This window comes from Chanos chanos, chromosome 9, assembly GCF_902362185.1.
Source record: "Chanos chanos chromosome 9, fChaCha1.1, whole genome shotgun sequence".
NCBI classification, from domain to species: domain Eukaryota; kingdom Metazoa; phylum Chordata; class Actinopteri; order Gonorynchiformes; family Chanidae; genus Chanos; species Chanos chanos.
In genome coordinates, this window is record NC_044503.1 from 42,911,724 (window position 1) to 42,933,205 (window position 21,482).

General features: G+C 39.9%; 1 protein-coding gene across 1 annotated transcript; it reads right to left on the reverse strand.

Annotated features, from left to right (window-relative positions):
* Positions 1-945: 945 nt before the first annotated feature.
* Positions 946-20,971, reverse strand: LOC115821835 (carcinoembryonic antigen-related cell adhesion molecule 2-like). Its single transcript, XM_030785622.1, has 7 exons — positions 20,861-20,971; positions 17,594-17,603; positions 9,911-10,066; positions 8,798-9,073; positions 4,062-4,310; positions 3,911-3,974; positions 946-1,075 (listed from the first exon to the last, which is right to left on the reverse strand). Exons 1-7 carry the CDS (start codon positions 20,969-20,971, stop codon positions 946-948), a joined length of 996 nt encoding a protein of 331 aa, XP_030641482.1.
* Positions 20,972-21,482: the final 511 nt, after the last annotated feature.

Sequence of the window (21,482 nt, forward strand, 5' to 3'; positions counted from 1 at the left end):
GGCCAAACATAAGCGGTGGCTACAAACAGGAAGTAGCACTGTTGCGATCTACTTCAGTGATAGATTCAATTATAATTCAAAAGAAAAAAATCGCCACGATTTTTGTAATTTTCACTTGCAATTCCAAAAAAAAAAAAAACATAAAGTCATTGCAACATGCATAGCAATTTTTTTTTTAGAAAAGCTGCCATGAAATCAAGCATTATAGGCCACAGCCAAAAAAAGCACTGCAAAGTTCTGGATGCACTGTCACATGACAAATGGAATGATGGGAAATGTAGTACAGGTACAACATGTGATCTGTTCAGGAAACCTATACACCTATCTTTACAGGAAATATATATCGTATTGAATCAACACTTATATTTAGGCCTGTATTCCAAAATGCATTTTGATTGTTTTGTTACTAAGCTACTGAGCAACTGTAATATAACTCTATTAGATACACTACACCATTGGTATTTCATTTATGACTTCACATGTAAATGATGCTGCTCAAAACTCTGTAAAAATTACTTGGTACTTTTTACGGACAGTTCAGAGTTCAGTTCTTCTCATTGTCATTACTGTCCATGTTGATGACATAATGTCATAAAATTTGACGCATCTCCTGTAAAGACAGGTCACCCCTTCCATATTTCACACTGTCCACAGAACTACTAACTCACAACCCAGGAACACCACAGGTAAAAACTCTTCACACCTCCAACGCTCTCATCCAATCAGAGCCAGCAGTCAGTTCTTCACCTGTGTATAAATGACTTCTGATACTTCGAGGGCAGATTTGGCACCTAATTCATAAGAAATATAAAAATATAGATCAGCTGAAATGTTCATTAATGTACAATAATAAATTCCCATGACAACAAGTTCCATGACAACCCAGAGTTTGATGAGAACCGTGAGGAACTGAGGTGTCCATGTAAGGGTGGAGCTAGAGTGACATCACTGACCTAAGATGAGCTGTAGAGCTCTCTGATTGGCTGCAGAGTTTAGTTTGACCTCTGGGAACACTGAGGTGTCTCCTCCCAAGATTCCCAGCTCCACCTGCTTCCTATTGGCCTCCTGGAAATGTCTGACATCAGGCAGAGAGAGAGAGAGAGAGAGAGAAAGTGTGAGAGAGAGAGAGATTATGTATAACTCACTAACACACGTGGACATACAAACACACATAGTGGCAAAAGGCTGGTCTGAGTCCTTTTTACGGCTCTTCATATGTTGTGAAGTCCTCTGTGTTGTTCCTATACATGGACTTGTGTGTTCTTGATCAGCTCTCTGTGTGTTTTTGATCTATGTTTAATCTACTATGTCACAACAGGCAGAAGAAAAAAGAACCTTCTGGTAAATTTAGACCATGATAACACATTGTCCATCTCATAACAGCTCTCTGAATGTGACATTTACAGCTGTTCTAACATCTGTGAAGTCCTCACTAACATCTGTGAAGTCCTCACAAAGACTCTTACTGACTCATACTGTCCAGTACTGACCCACAACCTCTGGACTCACTGAGGTTTCCATACAGAATAAACAGGCTGGTGAATCTCTGGACTCACTGAGGTTTCCATACAGAATAAACAGGTTAGTGAATCTCTGGACTCACAGAGGTTTCATACAGAATAAACAGGTTAGTGAATCTCAAGACTCACTGAGGTTTCCATACAGAATAAACAGGTTAGTGAAACTCTAGACTCAATGAGGTTTCCATACAGTGGACATACAATGCCATCTCTTTACACACTGTTCTGGAACATATGAACAGGTCAGACACCTCTGACAAAATGTTATTGACAAACTAAAATCTTTAATAATATTATCTGTCTTATAGTGTTACTGACACTCAGAGATCTGGACAGTGCAGGTCCATCTGTACAGAGTGACTGAATTTTCTCACCGTCAGACCAACACTACACTGAAATGTTCACCTGAACTCTTTGGACAAACAGAGAAACAAACCCCATCAGTGAACTGTTCCTATTCCGTTCCCTTGCCTGCTTGTCTACTGTGCACGAACTGACAGATAGTTAAACATTCAGTACTGACAGGCTTCAATGAAGACCCAAGCACAGAAATAAAGTTCAGTTGTCTTTACGTGTATGTCTTGACCAATCATGTGGTTTCTCTAGGTACTGTGATTCTGTGAAACTAACATGACAATAAAAAAGTATTTAGTCTAAAGCTGGCACATCCAGTATAACGCAATTAAGATGATCTGCTTACAAACTGTATATAAAGTGCAAATAATGTAAATAATGTCAATAGAATGCTACAAATAAACACTTTATAGCTTAGGCTTTACTGTGAACTACAGTATACAACAGCACTAACAACTGAACTACTATAACAGTATGGCAAATACAGTGGTGATCCGCTTATGTTACACAGCATCACAAAGTGTCACTAAATATGCACACACACACAGCTATATAACATAGAAGAACCAGGCTGCTAACAAGCAAAGCTATTCCAAGCTACACAAACAGACTGGAAAAGATTTATCAGACAGAACTAAACAATGCCTTCTAGTGTAAATGCTGGTGACAAAACGGCTGACCAAAGTGTGATCTCACAAGTCATGTGCCTGAGCTCCACCAATGAGAAAGAGGCTACCTCTTAAAGCGACCTCACTCGAAGCGACTTTCTTTACTGCACCAAGAAATGACTGGTGGGTGGTGCTAAAACACAGAATGATTAAGATTACAGTTCCCAGTGTCAGTCTTCCTGATGGCACCATGATGTGATGTGACTGATCTTTTACAGTGATGACACTACAGTGATCTGACTGATCTTTTACAGTGATGACACTACAGTGATCTGACTGATCTTTTACAGTGATGAGAACTGCACACATTCCAGGAGTCACACCTTGATCAATACTGATGGTGAATTAGTGAAAATAGTGAATCAATACACATTCCTCAGGTTACAGAGCAAGCAGTTTAAACTCTAAACCGGCCTGGGCCCAGTCTGCAATAATAACCAGTTTAGAAGACACTGGTGACTTTGTACCTCAGAACCAGAGAGGGTCCTGACTGGTGTCCACATTGTGCAGTATGATAACTCCACACAAAACAAGACCTTACAGTGTGGGATGATCTGAACTGAACATCACATAAGATCTCATTTACCATCAGTTAATCTGATCAACACCATCCACTGTTAGAACAAAGTAAATACTATAAGACTGTATGGAGTCTGACTGCTGCTTTTTCCTTAGACAAAACGACACTAGAACACCACCTCACAGACCTAAGGAGTAACGCTATGGCCCACCACCTCATAGTCCTAAGGAGTAACACTATGGCCCAACATCTCATAGACCTAAGGAGTAACGCTATGGCCCAACATCTCAGAGACCTAAGGAGTAACACTATGACCCACCACCTCATAGACCTAAGGAGTAACACTATGACCCACCATCTCATAGACCTAAGGAGTAATGCTATGGCCCAACATCTCATAGACCTAAGGAGTAACACTATGGCCCACCATCTCATAGACCTAAGGAGTAACGCTATGGCCCACCATCTCTAGCTGGCATGGGGGTTGTGACCAGGGACCAGAAGTAGAAAGCAATGGGTCATTACCAAACTGGAGTGAAAAGGGGACAAGAAAAAAGGAATATTATTTCTCTTATTTCAGTATTGGCTCGTAACTGGATTCACATTTCTCTCCCTAAGTTGCTCTGTGACCTTGTAACAGACAGAGGATCCCAGTCACCACAAACACAGACTGCTCTCCCCTCTGAATATGGTCTCCTTAAAAAAAATTATAGAACAACATTCATAATAATGTTATCATACAAAATAAAAGATCACTCACCCAATTGTATTTTTCACAAAACAGAACATCAAACCTACAGCTACTGTCACTGATACAGTAATTCCCCCAATGATGATTATAATGACACCTTCTCCACGGAGAGACTCTCTCACTGTAGACAAACAGGAGGTTTATCGCTTTAGTACTGAACTCTGTCAACACAAAAATCACTATACAACAATGTTAATGTACATTAATAGAGCTGTGTCTGTGAACTCACAGTGAAACTTCACCTTTACCTGTTAAATGATGGTGAACTGTTGTGTTGAGTGAGGTGACATTGTTCCAGGCTGTGCAGGTGTAATTCCCACTGTGTGTAGAGTCAGTCTTCTCTATGGAATATGAGGCTGTAGTTTCTCCTGTTTTTCTTCCATTCAACATCCAGTTGAAGGAGGCAGGTGGTGTGGATTCAGCAGAGCACGTCAGAGTCACCTTTGACCCCACCTCCACCTCATTCGGTCCACTGATGGAAACGTTCTCTGGACCATCTGAAAGACAGAGGCATCATGGGATTGTTTTAATCTGATAATATCTCCTCTGTCTCTGTTACTCTGTCCATTTCTATTGTCTCTGTTATCCTGGATGTTTCTATTGTCTCTGATATTCTATTCATTTCTATAGTGTCTGTGTAGGTGAATTATCATCAGTAAAGTGAATGTGTGTCACACTCACAGTTGACAGTCATTCTGTAGGTTGCATTGTCTGAAAGGTCAAGTTTAAAGTTTCCAGCTTATTTAGAGCCCAATATCACTGTTTACAGTCTCAAAGGGCTTTACAGGCCCCCAACAAACAAAATCAAAACAGGACGGCACCTCCTGACTTAATCCTCATGGCGGGCAAGAAAAAACTCCCCAAAAACCCAGGTGTAACAGGAATAACAGGGAAAAAATGGGAGAAATCTTGAGAAGGACCACAGAGAGAGGAGACCCCTTCCTTGGCCAGACAGGTGTGCAATAGGTGCCGACCTATTACAATTTCAAGCAATTACAATCAGATCACAAACAAAGGGGGTGGCGATGCTGACAGGGGGCTGACAGTTCCAGAAGAAGAAACTCTGGGTTGTGGTTTTCACACATTATGATGTCAATGGAAACACAGGGCAGTTTGACACAACTTGTTCAGAGACACAGGCAGGGTGGAGTCAGTCAACTCATAGTTACACACATCGCAATACACAGCTCAAAAGGCAGGCTGGAGTCAGTCACTTCGCACTTACACACGTCACAACACACAACTCAACTCAAATACAATCTCTGGAATGATGTATAAAAGCCGACTAGTTGGTGAAAGGGTGCTTGTGTCTGGTATAGTCCAGTCAAACTTATGAAAGACATTTTCACTGTTCCAGAAAAGACTGGACTCATTTAGTCAGAGTTGTATGAATCTACAGTGCAGTGAGTCATGTTACCTAATAAAGATTCAGTGATAAACAGTGTTGGATCATTTTGATGGTGTTTAATGGAAAATGGTCTCTGTGTCCAGCAGACCTACAGACTACAGGAGGTTGTGGAGATTCAGTCAGGTCACATGAGGACAAACTCCTGGTGCTGAGAACAGACAAAACTATAGACTGAATGAGAACTGTGACTGACCTGTAAACTCTGAATGAACAGAATTTACAAGGTTTTAGACACCATAGAGGTACAAAGCTAAGAACAGGATTTTAAAATACTACTACTACTACTACTACTACCATTACTACTACTACTACTGCTACTACTACTACTGCTACTACTACAACTACTACTACTACTACTACTAATGAAGGTAAATTTGTAGGTTGTAGGATGCAGTGATGGAAGAATTATTTGTTCCTTATTCTTTCTTTCTTTCTTTCTTTCTTTCTTTCTTTCTTTCTTTCTTTCTTTTTTTTGGCATCAAAGATAAAATGATTTGGACGTCCATCCCTGGCCTGTGTGAGGCTTTAGTTCCTTACTGCTGTGTTGTGTTCATTGAGGAAGTGAGACTTGTTACAGGAAATATCAGCTAAAATCCAGAACTACAACAACTGACACAAGGTTTTTATCTGACACACATAAAATTCTGGGGACAGACAAAACTGATAAAAAAAATCAGTCAAAAACTTTCAGGAGAAAGATGGAGACATAATTATAAAAACTGTCTTTAAACATTGGACACTGTGTGTATATGTAAGTGTATGCATATGTTAATATGTGTGTGTGCGAGTGAGTGTGTGTGTCAGTGTGTGTGTGTGTTTTTACACAGTTAATAACATCTGAAAATCACAAGTTAGACAATATGACATAGGACATACACAGCATGAGTTGAGTGTGTGATGACCAGCCCTATTCATTTTCATTTCAAACAGATCTATCTCTCTCTCTGTCTCCCTCCCCCCTCTCCACTATTGCTTCCTGTCTGGTCTGAGAGAGAAGGAGTAGAAGAGAACAAGGCCAAGGCCTAGAGAGAGAGAGAGAGAGCACAAAGGTTCAACACTGCAACACTTAAGGAAAGACAACAATAACTGAAATTAACATGAATAATCTAAAACAATGTTAAATTTGTATGAAAATGACAAAGAAATTAACAGAAAAGGAGGATAAATGAACTGTAATTCTGAAACATGTATATGCAGCAGAAATAGATAAATGAAAATAAAGAATTACTGCTGTAGTCTTTAACCATAATCCTTAAACATTATCATAATGTAGCAGAACTCTAACAGTAACCACAGTAGAGAGGGGAAGGTAACTAAGGAGACGGTTTGTTTGGGACGTGAGGAGACGTCACTCAGCAGGTAACGGTGGTGTGATGAACTGTCACTTGTGTCTGTCACACCCACAGTTCACATCTTAGAAAACCTGTGTCTTAGTGGACGAATCCTGGAGTTCCCTGTTTGACTTTAACACAGCAGAGGAGAGAAAAATAAGATTTATTAGATCAAAGTTATGACTGGTATTACTTTAGTATAACATTACATGAGAGGGGTAGCCGTAGCTAGAGTAGCGATGTAAATAAATAACAAGTGTAAATGAGTGAATTCAGCTCTCACCAAGGGAGAAGAACCAGGGACTTAGTTCTGGTTCCCATAGACAGGCTCCTGTTGATCTAACAATTCAACAGGTTCCTGTTGATCTAACAATTCTACAAGGTCTTTCTCAAGACCTTGTAGAACTGTTTAATAGAGTCATTGTGTTGTATCTGGTGTATCTGGACTCTTAGTCTCTCCACATAAATGTTATAAAATCCACACAGTTCACACTGTCCTACTTACTCACATATGTTTCAGTGTTGTACTGAAACACTAAACTTTAATTCACTGTAGATACTGAAATAACACACAGAACTCAAGTGATCCTCACCCATCCTGGACGTTGTGTTATTGTTGTGACTGGGTTTTAACCTGAGAAGATAAAGATGACAGATATGAATATTTTGATGGTATTTTGATAAGCTGTAGAGAGTGATGGAACATGTGTTGACTACAGGTGATGGTGTCCTAAGATGACATGGTAGAGTCTCTGACCTCCTGATGAGGAACACTGTGGCCCCCAGAATAACAATGATCTTCAGTGATGATGTCACAGTCCTGTAGATCTCACCTGTCATCATGGTTACTGTAAACACAAACTAACTTAAACCAGAGTCAAGCTGAAAGAGCCAAAGCATGTGAAAATCATTTCTGTATAAACCGTACCTTTTACAGTCAGAGTAGTACAGGCCTGGTGTGTCCCACTGGGGAATGTTGTGTATTGACAGCTGTAGTTTCCCTGGTCAGTCATTCTCACATCTCTGATAATGAGAGAAGCTTCATCCAGAGAGGGTCCACTGATCAGACTGACTCTGTCTCTCAGGGGAGAGTTAGGGAGACATATGTCTGACTGTGGGTCAAAGACAACAATGGGACTGTCACTCTCTCCTACACGATTCCCCCAGGACCATGTGACCTGTAAAATCCTGTCTGATTGGATGCCATGGATGGAGTCACATAACAGTTTCACATCATGACCCAGATAACCAACAACCTGTGAGTCACACTCCAAATCTGAGAGAGAGAGAGAGAGAGAGAGAGAGAGAGAGAGAGAGAGAAATAGCAACAAGTCTCTGTGGTGGGTGAACATTGAGACATGCTTCACAATTGTTAAGGATTTAATCAAACATCCTCCACACAGCGCCTCCATGTGGCTGTAAGGAGAAATATATTGTCCCCTGTGTTAATAGTCTATACCATGGAAACGTCCATGTTGAAATACTGAAATCTGATTGGTTCATCATTCATACTGTATTTTCTTTGGTCATGTTTTCCTCTGTAATTTGGTTCAGTGAGAAATATTCAGTGAAGACAGAGAGGACATTTAAAGTCTATAGGACCTGTGGTTCTTCTGAAGATTTATCATTTCTCCATCTCCAAACACTGACATTGTGGTTACAGTGAAAATGACAGTGGGAGACATGACCCAGAGTGATGAAGATCACACACTGTTCTGGGCTTTCATCATGTGTTCAGATGAGTTCACTTAACACAGCTCTCATCTTCTCTTAACAAGAACCATAAAGACAAGAACCATAAAGACCATAATCTTAAACCATGTGACCATGGAGAAAGTGACACAAACCTGTGTAAGGTCAGTGATTCCTCTGGGCTGAGTTTGCTGTGTCTGTGAGTTCATTGTTAGTGGTGTTTTTATAGTGTGTGGACACTGACTCAACACTCTGAGGTTTTTCCATCAGGAGTCCTGAACACCAGTCCCACTGAATGGTCTGTTACTTTATCACCAGTGAAGTGACTGTCTGTCACACTCACCATAGACTGACACTGTGTAGGTGGTCTCTGTTATTCTATTAAATTCTATTGTCTCTGTTTTTCTTGACACTTCTATTCTCCCTGTTACTCTATTCATTTTTACAGTGTCTGTTATTCTATTCATTATTATAGTCTCTGTTACTCTATTCATTTCTATAGTGACTGTGTTGGTGAATTCTCATCAGTAAAGTGAATGTGTGTGACACTCACAGTTGACGGTCATTGTGTAGGTTGCAGTGTCAGAGCTGACAGGGTTACTGAGTCTACACTGGTATTCTCCACTGTCTGATCTCCTCACTGGACTGATGGACACTGATCTCAGATCAGCAGAGAAGATGATGCTGTTGCTAGGAGACAGAGGTTGACCATCCTTCATCCATTCTGTGGTGATGATGGAGCCAGTTCCCTCACAGGTTAAATCAGCAGAACTTTGATCTTCTATTAGGGGTTGTGCTGGACCAGTGAGAGAAACTCCAGATATTCTCTCTGTGAGAGAAAAAGAGGGTGATTTTTATTTTGTAACTAGGCATAAATAAATATCACTCATACCTACCACCCTAACCTCCCTCATACCTACCACCCTAACCTACCTCATACCTACACTGTGTGAGTGTCTAATTACAGACCACAGCCTGTCTGTTGGCATGCACAGGTTGTCAGTCGCTCTCTACTCCGTTCATCACTGGTCTGAAATGGTGTGAGTGTGTCACACACAGCCGTGTTACTGGGGTTTTTGTTGCTGCTGGGCTGACAGTGATCCAGCCAACAGTGGTCCTGTGGTCAGAACCAGACCACTGATGAACATCTAGAGAATGGATAACACACACTCTGCATGACAACAGATGGGCCATGGTCTCTAACTGTACACTAACGAGGTGTCTCCAGAACATATGTGTTTGTAAGAACGTGACCAGTGAGTGTTTGTGTTGTCAGACAGAGGAGTAAAAACACTGTATGAAAGGATTAATTAAGACTCATTTTGTCCTGTGCAGTTTCAAACTTCTAACGAAACTGCTACAACCACTGTAAGATAATTCACATAAAACTACCCCAAGGAGATCAAAACCTGGCCCTTAAATCCAGATTTGGTCCTGCTTTTTCATATCACTGATAATTAACTGAATCATCTCTGTCCCTGATTCATCACCCTGTCCTTACCCCTGACCAGGTGAAAGGAGGTTTGTTCAGTGTGAGTTCAGTGATTCAGATTTACGTAATAATAATCTTCAGAAATCTGTCTGTGACAAATCAGTCAGGCCCTGAAGGGTAATAATAAAAACAGGAAGTAGAATGTGACCAGTGTGATGATGAAGTGATTCTTACCAATCACGTCTAGTGTAGTTTTGTCTGTCAGTGCTGGATCATTAGGAGTTTTATTTATGCTCACTGTGTACTCTCCACTGTCACTCACAGTCACACTCAGTAACTCTAATGAGCCAGTGTGTCTGTCCAGTCTGACTCTGTCACGGTAAACTGGTTCTGGAAGGACACCATCAGGGTCAGATTTAATAACAGTTGATCCATTAAATGTCCACATGACCTCTGTCAGAGATTTATCAGCAGGTCTGATGGTGGTGTTGATCCAAACACTTCCTCCTACTGCTCCATACACAGGTCCAGGAGACAACACCACATCACCACCCAAACACACACCTGAGGAGAGAACACCACATCACTACACAAACACACACCTGAGGAGACAACACCACATCACCACCCAAACACACACCTGAAGAGACAACACCACATCACTACACAAACACACACCCGAGGAGACAACACCACATCACTACACAAACACACACCTGAGGAGACAACACCACATCACTACACAAACACACACCTGAAGTGACAACACCACATCACTACACAAACACACACCCGAGGAGACAACACCACATCACTACACAAACACACACACCTGAGTAGACAACACCACATCACCACTCAAACACACACCTGAGGAGACAACACCACAACACACACCTGAGGAGAGAACAGATAGTCACACTGTATAATCACGATCACTTTACATGATAACAAAAGTTTTACTGTCAGGAAGTCTGGAGAGTCTGGCCTCCTCAGTTTAATTGTGATGCAGCTTGTCAAACTGATAGACTGACACAGATAAACAATTTCTTTTCATTTTAGCACAGGAGATTAAATCTCCCACCCAGATGAAACACTCCGGTTTTCTTAGCCCGGGACTTAGCCCCTGATCTTTTCAATAGCTAGAAAAGCCCCTGTTTGTATTTCTATTTTGACGATGTTTCTGACCGGTCATCACAGATTCTGTATGGTCCTACAGGTTAAGTGTTTTGCTTGTTCTCTTTACTGATGTATTTTACTTAAAGTGACACGACAGAGACAAAATCATCATTTTAAAACAGCAGAGGAGACGCATCTTTACTGGTTATACAGCTGTGCACCTCTGACCATGTGATTCCAGATTATATATGAGAGGTGCAGTGATGGTAGGAAGAGAATCAATTCTATCAAAACCAATCATATAAAAATAACTAATCAATACTTTACTTTTAAAAATGTAAACGCCCTCAGACGTATTTGAATAATCTTTAAAGAGAACAGAAATATCCAGACAGTTCGTGTCATAATGAGACACACTGATGATTCTTTTTTCACTGTGAAGGAGTTATGAAGTGTCCTGGTGAATGACAGAGGAATTTTTTGGCTGGTATAATTAGACACAAAAAAATGAAATCGTGAAGCATTTCAGAATTTAAATAGACAAATAAATGTCTTTAGATCTCTGTTTTATTTTCTGACTTTTTTCACAATCAGAATACACGACAGAGACGTAATCTGTATATATAGAAAAACTTAATTATAAAAATTAAAATACATAGAAATAATGTTATATTTCAAGTTTACATAGTTGCGCCCATGTGTGTGTGTGCGTGTGTGTCTGTCTGTGAAATTAGTTTTTATGGTGAAATTTGCGACAGTTTACAATAACTAGTTTAAAGCCGGTATCTTAAATATCAGTAAAACAATGAGTTAAACCAATGAGAGGTGCTGTGATTGTAAAAGGAGCATCAATTCTATCAAATCAATAAATAATCGATATCAGAATGGACTGGAACAGAATGAAAATACAGAGCACACAGATTTTTAAAGGAATTCTCTATAATTTCCCTCTTTTACTGGAGCAGACTGTACACTATCCTAACTTCACTTCTGGTTTAAATAGATGAAGAAGAGAAAAAAGAGATTTATTTCATTATTTTAATCTGTCATTAAAAAAATGTTCAGCTGTTGGTGAAAATGGAGTTTATGTCAGCATTTAATACTGTTCTTTTTAACTGCATACAACAGAACAGGGAAGATGATTCTTCACCATGAGGGCAAAACAGCATAATTCACTTTCAAAACATTTAATATACCATGACTATCACACACATTTAATACACCATCACTAACACACACATCTAATACACCATCACTAACACACACATTTAATACACCATCACTAACACACACATTTAATACACCATCACTAACACACACATCTAATACACCATCACTAACACACACATTTAAAACACCATCACTAACACACACATTTAATACACCATCACTAACACACACATTTAATACACCATCACTAACACACACATTTAATACACCATCACTAACACACACATTTAATACTCCATCACTAACAGACACACATTTAATATACCATCACTAACACACACATTTAATACAGCATCACTAACACACACATTTAATACACCATCACTAACACACACATTTAATACACCATCACTAACACACACATTTAATACACCATCACTAACACACACATTTAATACACCATCACTAACACACACATTTAATACACCATCACTAACACACACATTTAATACACCATCACTAACACACACATTTAATATACCATCACTGACGCACACATTTAATATACCATCACTAACACACATTTAATATACCATCACTAACACACACATTTAATACAGCATCAGTAACAGACACGTGACAGACAAAAGCCCAAAGTTCACCTCTAAACTACATCATTGGTTTGAAAACAGATCATTTCATTAACACAGAGATTTTATCTTACAGGGTTCACATCACCCCTTAGAAAACACAATCAGCTCCACCATCAAATTACTCTACTGCTTCAGGTTTATCTGGAGACTGTTTGATTTGAAATATGAATCCTCTTAAAGGAGATACACACGTGTATATAGTAAGACATGCTTAAATGATCACAGACAAGTCTAATTCACCAAGTCACTCTTATGATAAAATATAAAGCAGAGTGCAGTAAATACTGTGTGTTGATTCTTACCATGAAGATAAAGTGAAGAGATGAAATAGCTGAACATGTTCAGATCCATTGTGAGCTGGAGTAGAGGCGTGATTGTTACTGTAGTTATAACAGACTCTGTTGTGTTCTTACTCTACCTGACTCACACTGCTCTACTGACACACACAGTCATTAGAGAACCTCCCCTACACATTTAACTCACACTATTCTACTGACACACACAGTCATTAGAGAACCTCCCCTACACATTTAACTCACACTGCTCTACTGACACACACACAGTCATTAGAGAACCTCCCCTACACATTTTAACTCACACTGCTCTACTGACACACACAGTCATTAGAGAACCTCCCCTACACATTTAACTCACACTGCTCTACTGACACACACAGTCATTAGAGAACCTCCCCTACACATTTAACTCACACTGCTCTACTGACACACACAGTCATTAGAGAACCTCCCCTACACATTTTAACTCACACTGCTCTACTGACACACACAGTCATTAGAGAACCTCCCCTACACATTTTAACTCACACTGCTCTACTGACACACACAGTCAGAGAACCTCCCCTACACATTTAACCTGACACTGCTCTACTGACACACACAGTCATTAGAGAACCTCCCCTACACATTTTAACTCACACTGCTCTACTGACACACACAGTCATTAGAGAACCTCCCCTACACATTTAACTCACACTGCTCTACTGACACACACAGTCATTAGAGAACCTCCCCTACACATTTTAACTCACACTGCTCTACTGACACACACAGTCATTAGAGAACCTCCCCTACACATTTTAACTCACACTGCTCTACTGACACACACAGTCATTAGAGAACCTCCCCTACACATTTTAACTCACACTGCTCTACTGACACACACAGTCATTAGAGAACCTCCCCTACACATTTAACTCACACTACTCTACTGACACACACAGTCATTAGAGAACCTCCCCTACACATTTAACCTCACACTGCTCTACTGACACACACAGTCATTAGAGAACCTCCCCTACACATTTTAACTCACACTGCTCTACTGACACACACAGTCATTAGAGAACCTCCCCTACACATTTTAACTCACACTGCTCTACTGACACACACAGTCATTAGAAAACCTCCCCTACACATTTAAACTCACACTGCTCTACTGACACACACAGTCATTAGAGAACCTCCCCTACACATTTAACTCACACTGCTCTACTGACACACACACAGTCATTAGAGAACCTCCCCTACACATTTTAACTCACACTGCTCTACTGACACACACAGTCATTAGAGAACCTCCCCTACACATTTAACTCACACTGCTCTACTGACACACACAGTCATTAGAGAACCTCCCCTACACATTTTAACTCACACTGCTCTACTGACACACACAGTCATTAGAGAACCTCCCCTACACATTTTAACTCACACTGCTCTACTGACACACACAGTCAGAGAACCTCCCCTACACATTTAACCTGACACTGCTCTACTGACACACACAGTCATTAGAGAACCTCCCCTACACATTTTAACTCACACTGCTCTACTGACACACACAGTCATTAGAGAACCTCCCCTACACATTTAACTCACACTGCTCTACTGACACACACAGTCATTAGAGAACCTCCCCTACACATTTTAACTCACACTGCTCTACTGACACACACAGTCATTAGAGAACCTCCCCTACACATTTTAACTCACACTGCTCTACTGACACACACAGTCATTAGAGAACCTCCCCTACACATTTTAACTCACACTGCTCTACTGACACACACAGTCATTAGAGAACCTCCCCTACACATTTAACTCACACTACTCTACTGACACACACAGTCATTAGAGAACCTCCCCTACACATTTAACCTCACACTGCTCTACTGACACACACAGTCATTAGAGAACCTCCCCTACACATTTTAACTCACACTGCTCTACTGACACACACAGTCATTAGAGAACCTCCCCTACACATTTTAACTCACACTGCTCTACTGACACACACAGTCATTAGAGAACCTCCCCTACACATTTTAACTCACACTGCTCTACTGACACACACAGTCATTAGAGAACCTCCCCTACACATTTAACCTCACACTGCTCTACTGACACACACAGTCATTAGAGAACCTCCCCTACACATTTAAACTCACACTGCTCTACTGACACACACAGTCATTAGAGAACCTCCCCTACACATTTTAACTCACACTGCTCTACTGACACACACAGTCATTAGAGAACCTCCCCTACACATTTAAACTCACACTGCTCTACTGACACACACAGTCATTAGAGAACCTCCCCTACACATTTTAACTCACACTGCTCTACTGACACACACAGTCATTAGAGAACCTCCCCTACACATTTAAACTCACACTGCTCTACTGACACACACAGTCATTAGAGAACCTCCCCCACACATTTAAACTCACAGTGTTCTACTGACACACACAGTCATTAGAGGACCTCCCCTACACATTTTAATGCCTAATATCAGGGTTTTAGTCTGTTACAGGCTGACATTTCTATAATGCTGATGTTTGTGTTTCAGATGAAAATCACATCTTCACACCTGTAACTGACAGTAAACTATATATTTACATATTTCAAGTATTTTAAGACACTTTGCAACAGTTTAAGACACTAATATAGATAATCAGTTCAGATAATTATTCAGGCCTGGATTTTACTGCCCCTGTGTGGCTGAGTGAACTGTCATTTCACCAAAGAGAGAGTTTTTTTATGTGTTTCAGAGTAGTAACACTGAATGGTACAAACACATGCAAATTTTCTTAAACTCATCTTTCCCAGATTAACTGATGCCAAGTCTTTAACATCAAGCAGAAGAAACAACAGGCCATGACGTTTGGAATATTTCCACTAATTCTTTTAAAATGGCAGAGACCATCTGCTTTCAGAGACTTTCACATGAATGTACTCGTCCTCTGTACCCAGTGGGTCTCCTACGGGAGCATTTGTGTGACCAAAGATCGTTCAATTTTGTCATGTCAGATTTAAGAAACAATCAAACATACTTCAAAAAATTATTGCAAATTTACCGCATAAACAGGATGAACCTTATCCATTCGTAAATGGACGTGCGTTCACAAGAATTGTGAATAAACTTTATTGACACTTCCATATATGACCCTATTTTACATTTTAATAAAACGATGTCCTAGACACGTGTATTGATGCGTTTTCTCCGTTTATTCCGTAACGGCACAGAAACACACATTACATCGAAAGTTTTTCTGTGTCTGTTCTCTCCCCCTCCCAGGCCTCTTCTTTTACACGTCGCTGTCCCAGCCAAGACAGTGCCTCATCCATTTACCTCTATTGCCACCTAGTGCTCAACACATGCAACAGCATGAATAATAACACAAAAACCTCTACAAAATCCTGGAGGGGACACAAAAAGTGCGAGTATGGGGGTGTGCCGCATAAACAACATGTCTGCAGACCATTTATGAACGTATTAAGCTTGGTGAATTAAAGAACGTGTTGAACTTGTTGTATCATTTCTCTTGAATTACTTTTCTCTACAATACAATTCCCTTTTCTTGCTGGAAAACACGCAACCACAAACCACGGAAATGCAGACACAACAGTAAACAAACACAAAGCGTGAAGGGACACACTAGCAACTAGTTTAATTACCTTAAATATCTAAGGTTTTTGTCACTCTTTTTTTTTAACTCAGTTTTGTCATGCACTCAGAGAAATCCAGATAAACATATAAACCGACCCAATTCTAAAGACTTTGCTAATATTAATATATCCCTACCATACGTTTGGTTTCATTACTGGGCCAACCAAATCCAGATGAGAACAGTTGCATTGCATTTATGTTTATTCATACAAGCCATAAGAACCATCTTCAAAAGAACAAATTCTATGGGTTTTGTCAGTGTTCTGTTGTTCTGCAGTTAAAAAGTAACAGGGGTGTCCAAACCTGATTAAGATTTTAATATACAGTACAGTCAAATTGTGATTCTTATCACATTTGCCCCACTCATTACCTTATTCCCCTAAAGAATTGCTGGGTGATGTCACACGACATGACTTGACAGACTCCAGTCCATATGGTATATTTACAATGAGGCCTATACTTGGCATCCAAATCAGAATGTACAGAGACAAACACAACAGCATCCAAAGTGCACACAAATAATGATGACTCAGCAGATGCCAGTATACAGTATGCAAGCATATAAAGATGAAGCAGAGATTAGGTTCGTCTAAGTCCTCCGTCCGCCTTTATAAGTGACAGCTGTTACCTCAGAGTTTTATAATGAAACGTTCAGTTCAGGCTTCCGGGAAATCATGCCACTTCACTGAAGCTTATGTAAAGTACGAACAATCACGCCATGGAGCTGTTACCATATTTGGTCAGTACTGTCCAAATGAAACTGAAAGTGAGAGAGCGTTTCCTTATTTCAGTTCCGTGCTGCGTAACTAAGAGCCAGTTTGCCTGGCAGGTTGGCAACAGTGCGGGAGAAAGAGGTGCTGCTCGCACTTCCGACATTTAATCTTTTTTAACGAACTAGCCGCAGTCATACGCAGGGTGTGGCTAATGTTACCACGTTTGACGAGTGTTGTCAAAAGGACTCTAACGGGATGAGATGTTTGGGTTTCCTTATTTGATTACTCACCTGCTTTATCCTGAAAAGAGGACAAGTAAAAAGTAAGTAAAAATGTCATTATTTTGATTGAAGCACCCTGACTAAAACAGACAGCACTTTATCATTGCTTTAGCGTATTTTCTCTTTATATCCTGATTTTCTGTTTAGTATCTGAAAACATAAAAATGTTTACCTCTGAGGGAAATAAAACAAATAGATTTAAAAAATGATGATTTTCGATCATACAATCAAAGAAATGTATAATGGATTCGAAGTTTTTTTCTTAAACTTGAAACCATATGAGAACAGCTTAACAGCTTGACCTGCTGGTCACCGCTATGATGTTTATATGTTTCTCTTAAACCCACTAAACCACAAATTACTCACGTCAAAGCTTCACAGATTTAAGTATATTTACATATTACTGCTTTAAGTAAGCCTAACTGACCATAGTTTGGCAAGATTACATTATTGATCGAATACATGATTTGGTTATTGTCTTCCCTATTTGGTTACTGTATTTTTTTTTTTTTTTCACAAATTATGAGCGAAGACTTTGTATGTGAATTGGGACTGCTCATCCTATGACTAGTCTGGGAATGGTAACGCGCCGTCGAGACGGCTGTCGTTCTATGAGCTCTTCCTTAAATGGAATTTTTTTGTTAATTTATTCACACTATTTTATGCAACAACCCTATTTAACGCTATAATATTTTATAATGCTACATTTTTTGAACGTCATGATCACTTACAATAGACGGGCTTTGATCGACATCACATCTACGATGGGTATGCATTTTATAGCCAAAAATTATTCAGCAGAGTCAGTGGACTTCCATTTGACGCTAAAGTTAGGTTTTATCAATGTCACAGGCGTTGCCTGTTGGCAACCTGATCAGTGATCTTAGCCTTGGCTTGATGGGTTTGTGTGAAACTTGGTTAAAGCCAGACGTTTTTCTCCCTTTAAATGAAGCTTTACCCCCTAACTCTTCCTTCTCCTATGCTGCAAGGGCAGCAAAGAAAGATGAGGGTGTAGCACTAATCTATAATACTAAATTTACTCCTAACACCCTTAGTTTACCTAATTTTGCCTCCTTTGAGTTCCTCTCCGTGAGGCAATCCTGCACCACCTGGTCTTTTCTCATAGCAGTGCTGTGTCATCCCCTGGGACCCTGCAGTCCATTTCTAGATGAGTTCTCTGCAGTTATCTGGATTACTCTAACTAGAGTGGATAAAATCCTGACACTGGGGGACTTTAATATCCACATCAATAACAGTTCTGATTCACTTAATAAAGCTTTTACAGCTTTTTTACGGACAGCGTAAATTCTACCCTGCGTAGTGTACTCAATATAGTAGCACCATTAACTATAAAAAAAAATATGTACATATGTAAAGCCCTTTGAGACTATAAATAGTGATATTGAGCTCTAAATAAACCTATTATTATTATGATTATTATTATTGTTGTTGTTGTTGTTGTTATTAAATGTAATAAGAGATGTTTAAAGAATGAATGCTTATATGAAAAGAGGTGTGTTTTCTTTATCAACAAAATTGGGCTGGTCATTTTTGACAGGAAAGACAACAAATACCATTATGTTGGGAAATTCTAAATTTGTAAAAAAAAATTTTAAAAAAAAAGAATTCCTTTATGTTAAACCAGGTGGTACAATTTCATCTAAAAGAGGCCTATAAACTATACATGTACAGAGATGTGTGTAACTTTTGATAATTATGAGGAACAAAGTTGTCAAAGGGTCCTAATCAAAATCAGATCATCGTCTATGTCCAGTGAAGCTTTATCAGCATTTTCTGGTCAGTTTTGACCGGAAACACAACAAATGCTGCTACGTTGTGAAATTGTAATTTTTGGACATTTTTCAGAAGCACGTTGCTTAAACTTAAGCGTACGCCTGTCACCGATGATCACTCAGATTACACTGTAACTGAGCACAATATGAGAGGTGTAACATTTACTACGGCTGGGACAGCGGAAGAATTGGTTTTCACACATTACAGTAATTTAGTCTTCCATTCCCATGGTAACCAATGCTTTCTCTCCTTGTCTGCCTTGGGTTAGGGCTGGTCTGGTTCAACACTGCCATTTTCCTTGGAAGGACGCAACACACCTAATCCCTTGCCATCGGCGGAGGTAAATTTAGTGGCTGTTGAGTCAAGTTGAATGATTTATCAGCACAAAACCTATCTGATCTGAAATGGACCGATCATTTGCACAGATAGAAAATGCTAATGTTGGGAATAACAGAGAGGAGGGGAAGAAAAGCAAAGATAACTAAAACTAGAACTGTCAAGACTTCACCTTACCTTGATCTGCCGCAAATGGTCAATTTTACCACAATATCTAATAGACTTGATACTGATACAAAGTGTAAACTATCACCAATAATAATGCATTGGTATTGTCCTCACAGAAAGTTAGTTTCCACAGTTCGGGGTCAGAACAGAAACCCACAGAGAACACAAAACATAAATGAACAGAGCGACCATATCACCAGAATTAGCACATTTAAGACAAGGGGAGTTATCCATTTTACAAATCAATGGCTAGCAGGACAAACCTTTTTTAATTTGGGCAGTCCCGCAAAGGGAAAGTGATAGCACCACCCTGAAGGCAGCAGTTAAAAACATCAGTGCTCCAATCGCTGTCCAGCTGCCGTGATGAAATGTGCTTTCCTTTGAACAGCTTGTGCATGAAGGGTCCTCAGATTTACAAGGCTTGAGCTGGTGATCTAAGATGCAGTATCAGCGATAGAAACCAGTTTGTTTTTACTATTTCTAGAGAGCAAGGAAAAGAAACGCCCATTTTACAGTATGAAAGTGTTACACTCCTGAAGAGTGGAGAAATATAGTGTTTAAAGAAAGCTCACAAAACACCGTGCTGCTTCGTCAGGTTGCCAGTTGTAATGATATGGAAAAGCAACTAGCTCGCAGCAGCACATCCCCCCAATCAACAGGCAGCGCCCTCTACTGGTTACCCCAAAAAAACATATCTGAAACAATTTGAAATCTCATGGAGGGCCTTACCCATAGGTGTATTGTCCCTCCCCCCCCAGGCTAACTGGGTATACCCTGAGGCTCATAGTCACCATATACCACAAAAGCAGGGCTTTAGAAAAGAATTCATCATTGGAATGAGAGTAAAAATGGTTCCTGATTGCACTGGTAATAATAAATAATAGGTAATAATAATGTCATTTGGGAGGGAACGCAAAAACGGCCCCCGATCCACGTGTTGAGTAGTCCTGGCCTAGAGGCTGCAGGAGCACATTGTACATATGTCCCATTGTTCCCCACTATCAACACTTTCTCTCCTTGCAGGAATCCCACCGTGTCTGCCTGGGGATAGAGCTCCTTACTGGGGTCATTCTCCTTGGACAAATGCATCACTCATGATCCCTCACCATCTGTGAAGGTAAAACATGTGACTGTCGACTCCTGTTTAATGATTAACCAGCACACAACCTCCATATGTGGCAAATGATCTGAGCATGGCTGAGCAGCTGAAAAGTGCAAATGTTGGGAACAATAAAGTGAAGAAAAAATTAAAAGGTTATTAATAAAGTTCAGTAAGAAAATATTAACAGAAGATTGTGACAAATAAGAGTTAAACATGACAGAATGGCCAAGGAAGGGCAGTTCAGGAATTAAAGCTTGCTCTGCAGAAACTGCATGTATAATAAATACGTAATAGTGTAGTTTCTGCCAATGTCTCTGTGTTAAGCTAAGCATCGTGCTAAGCATTATTCACTGAGCATAACTGAGCATTAATGTGGTCACCTGTGCTGTTGTTGGAACCATCTATACATGTCATCAAGATTGTTCACAAAACAACAACAACAACAATAACAACAACAAAGCTCTCCGCTCAACTGTGGGCTAAGGGTAACAAGATAGT

Excerpts from the sequence above, each read along its gene's own strand:
- LOC115821835 (XM_030785622.1), bottom strand. The coding sequence starts at position 20,971 with ATGCATTTGTCCAAGGAGAATGACCCCAGTAAGGAGCTCTATCCCCAG. Across the intron at positions 4,311-8,797 it reads CTACACAATGACCGTCAACT|ATGGTCCAGAGAACGTTTCC; the intron begins GTGAGTGTCACA and ends TCTGTCTTTCAG. Across the intron at positions 3,975-4,061 it reads AGTTCACCATCATTTAACAG|AGTTCAGTACTAAAGCGATA; the intron begins GTAAAGGTGAAG and ends TTGTGTTGACAG.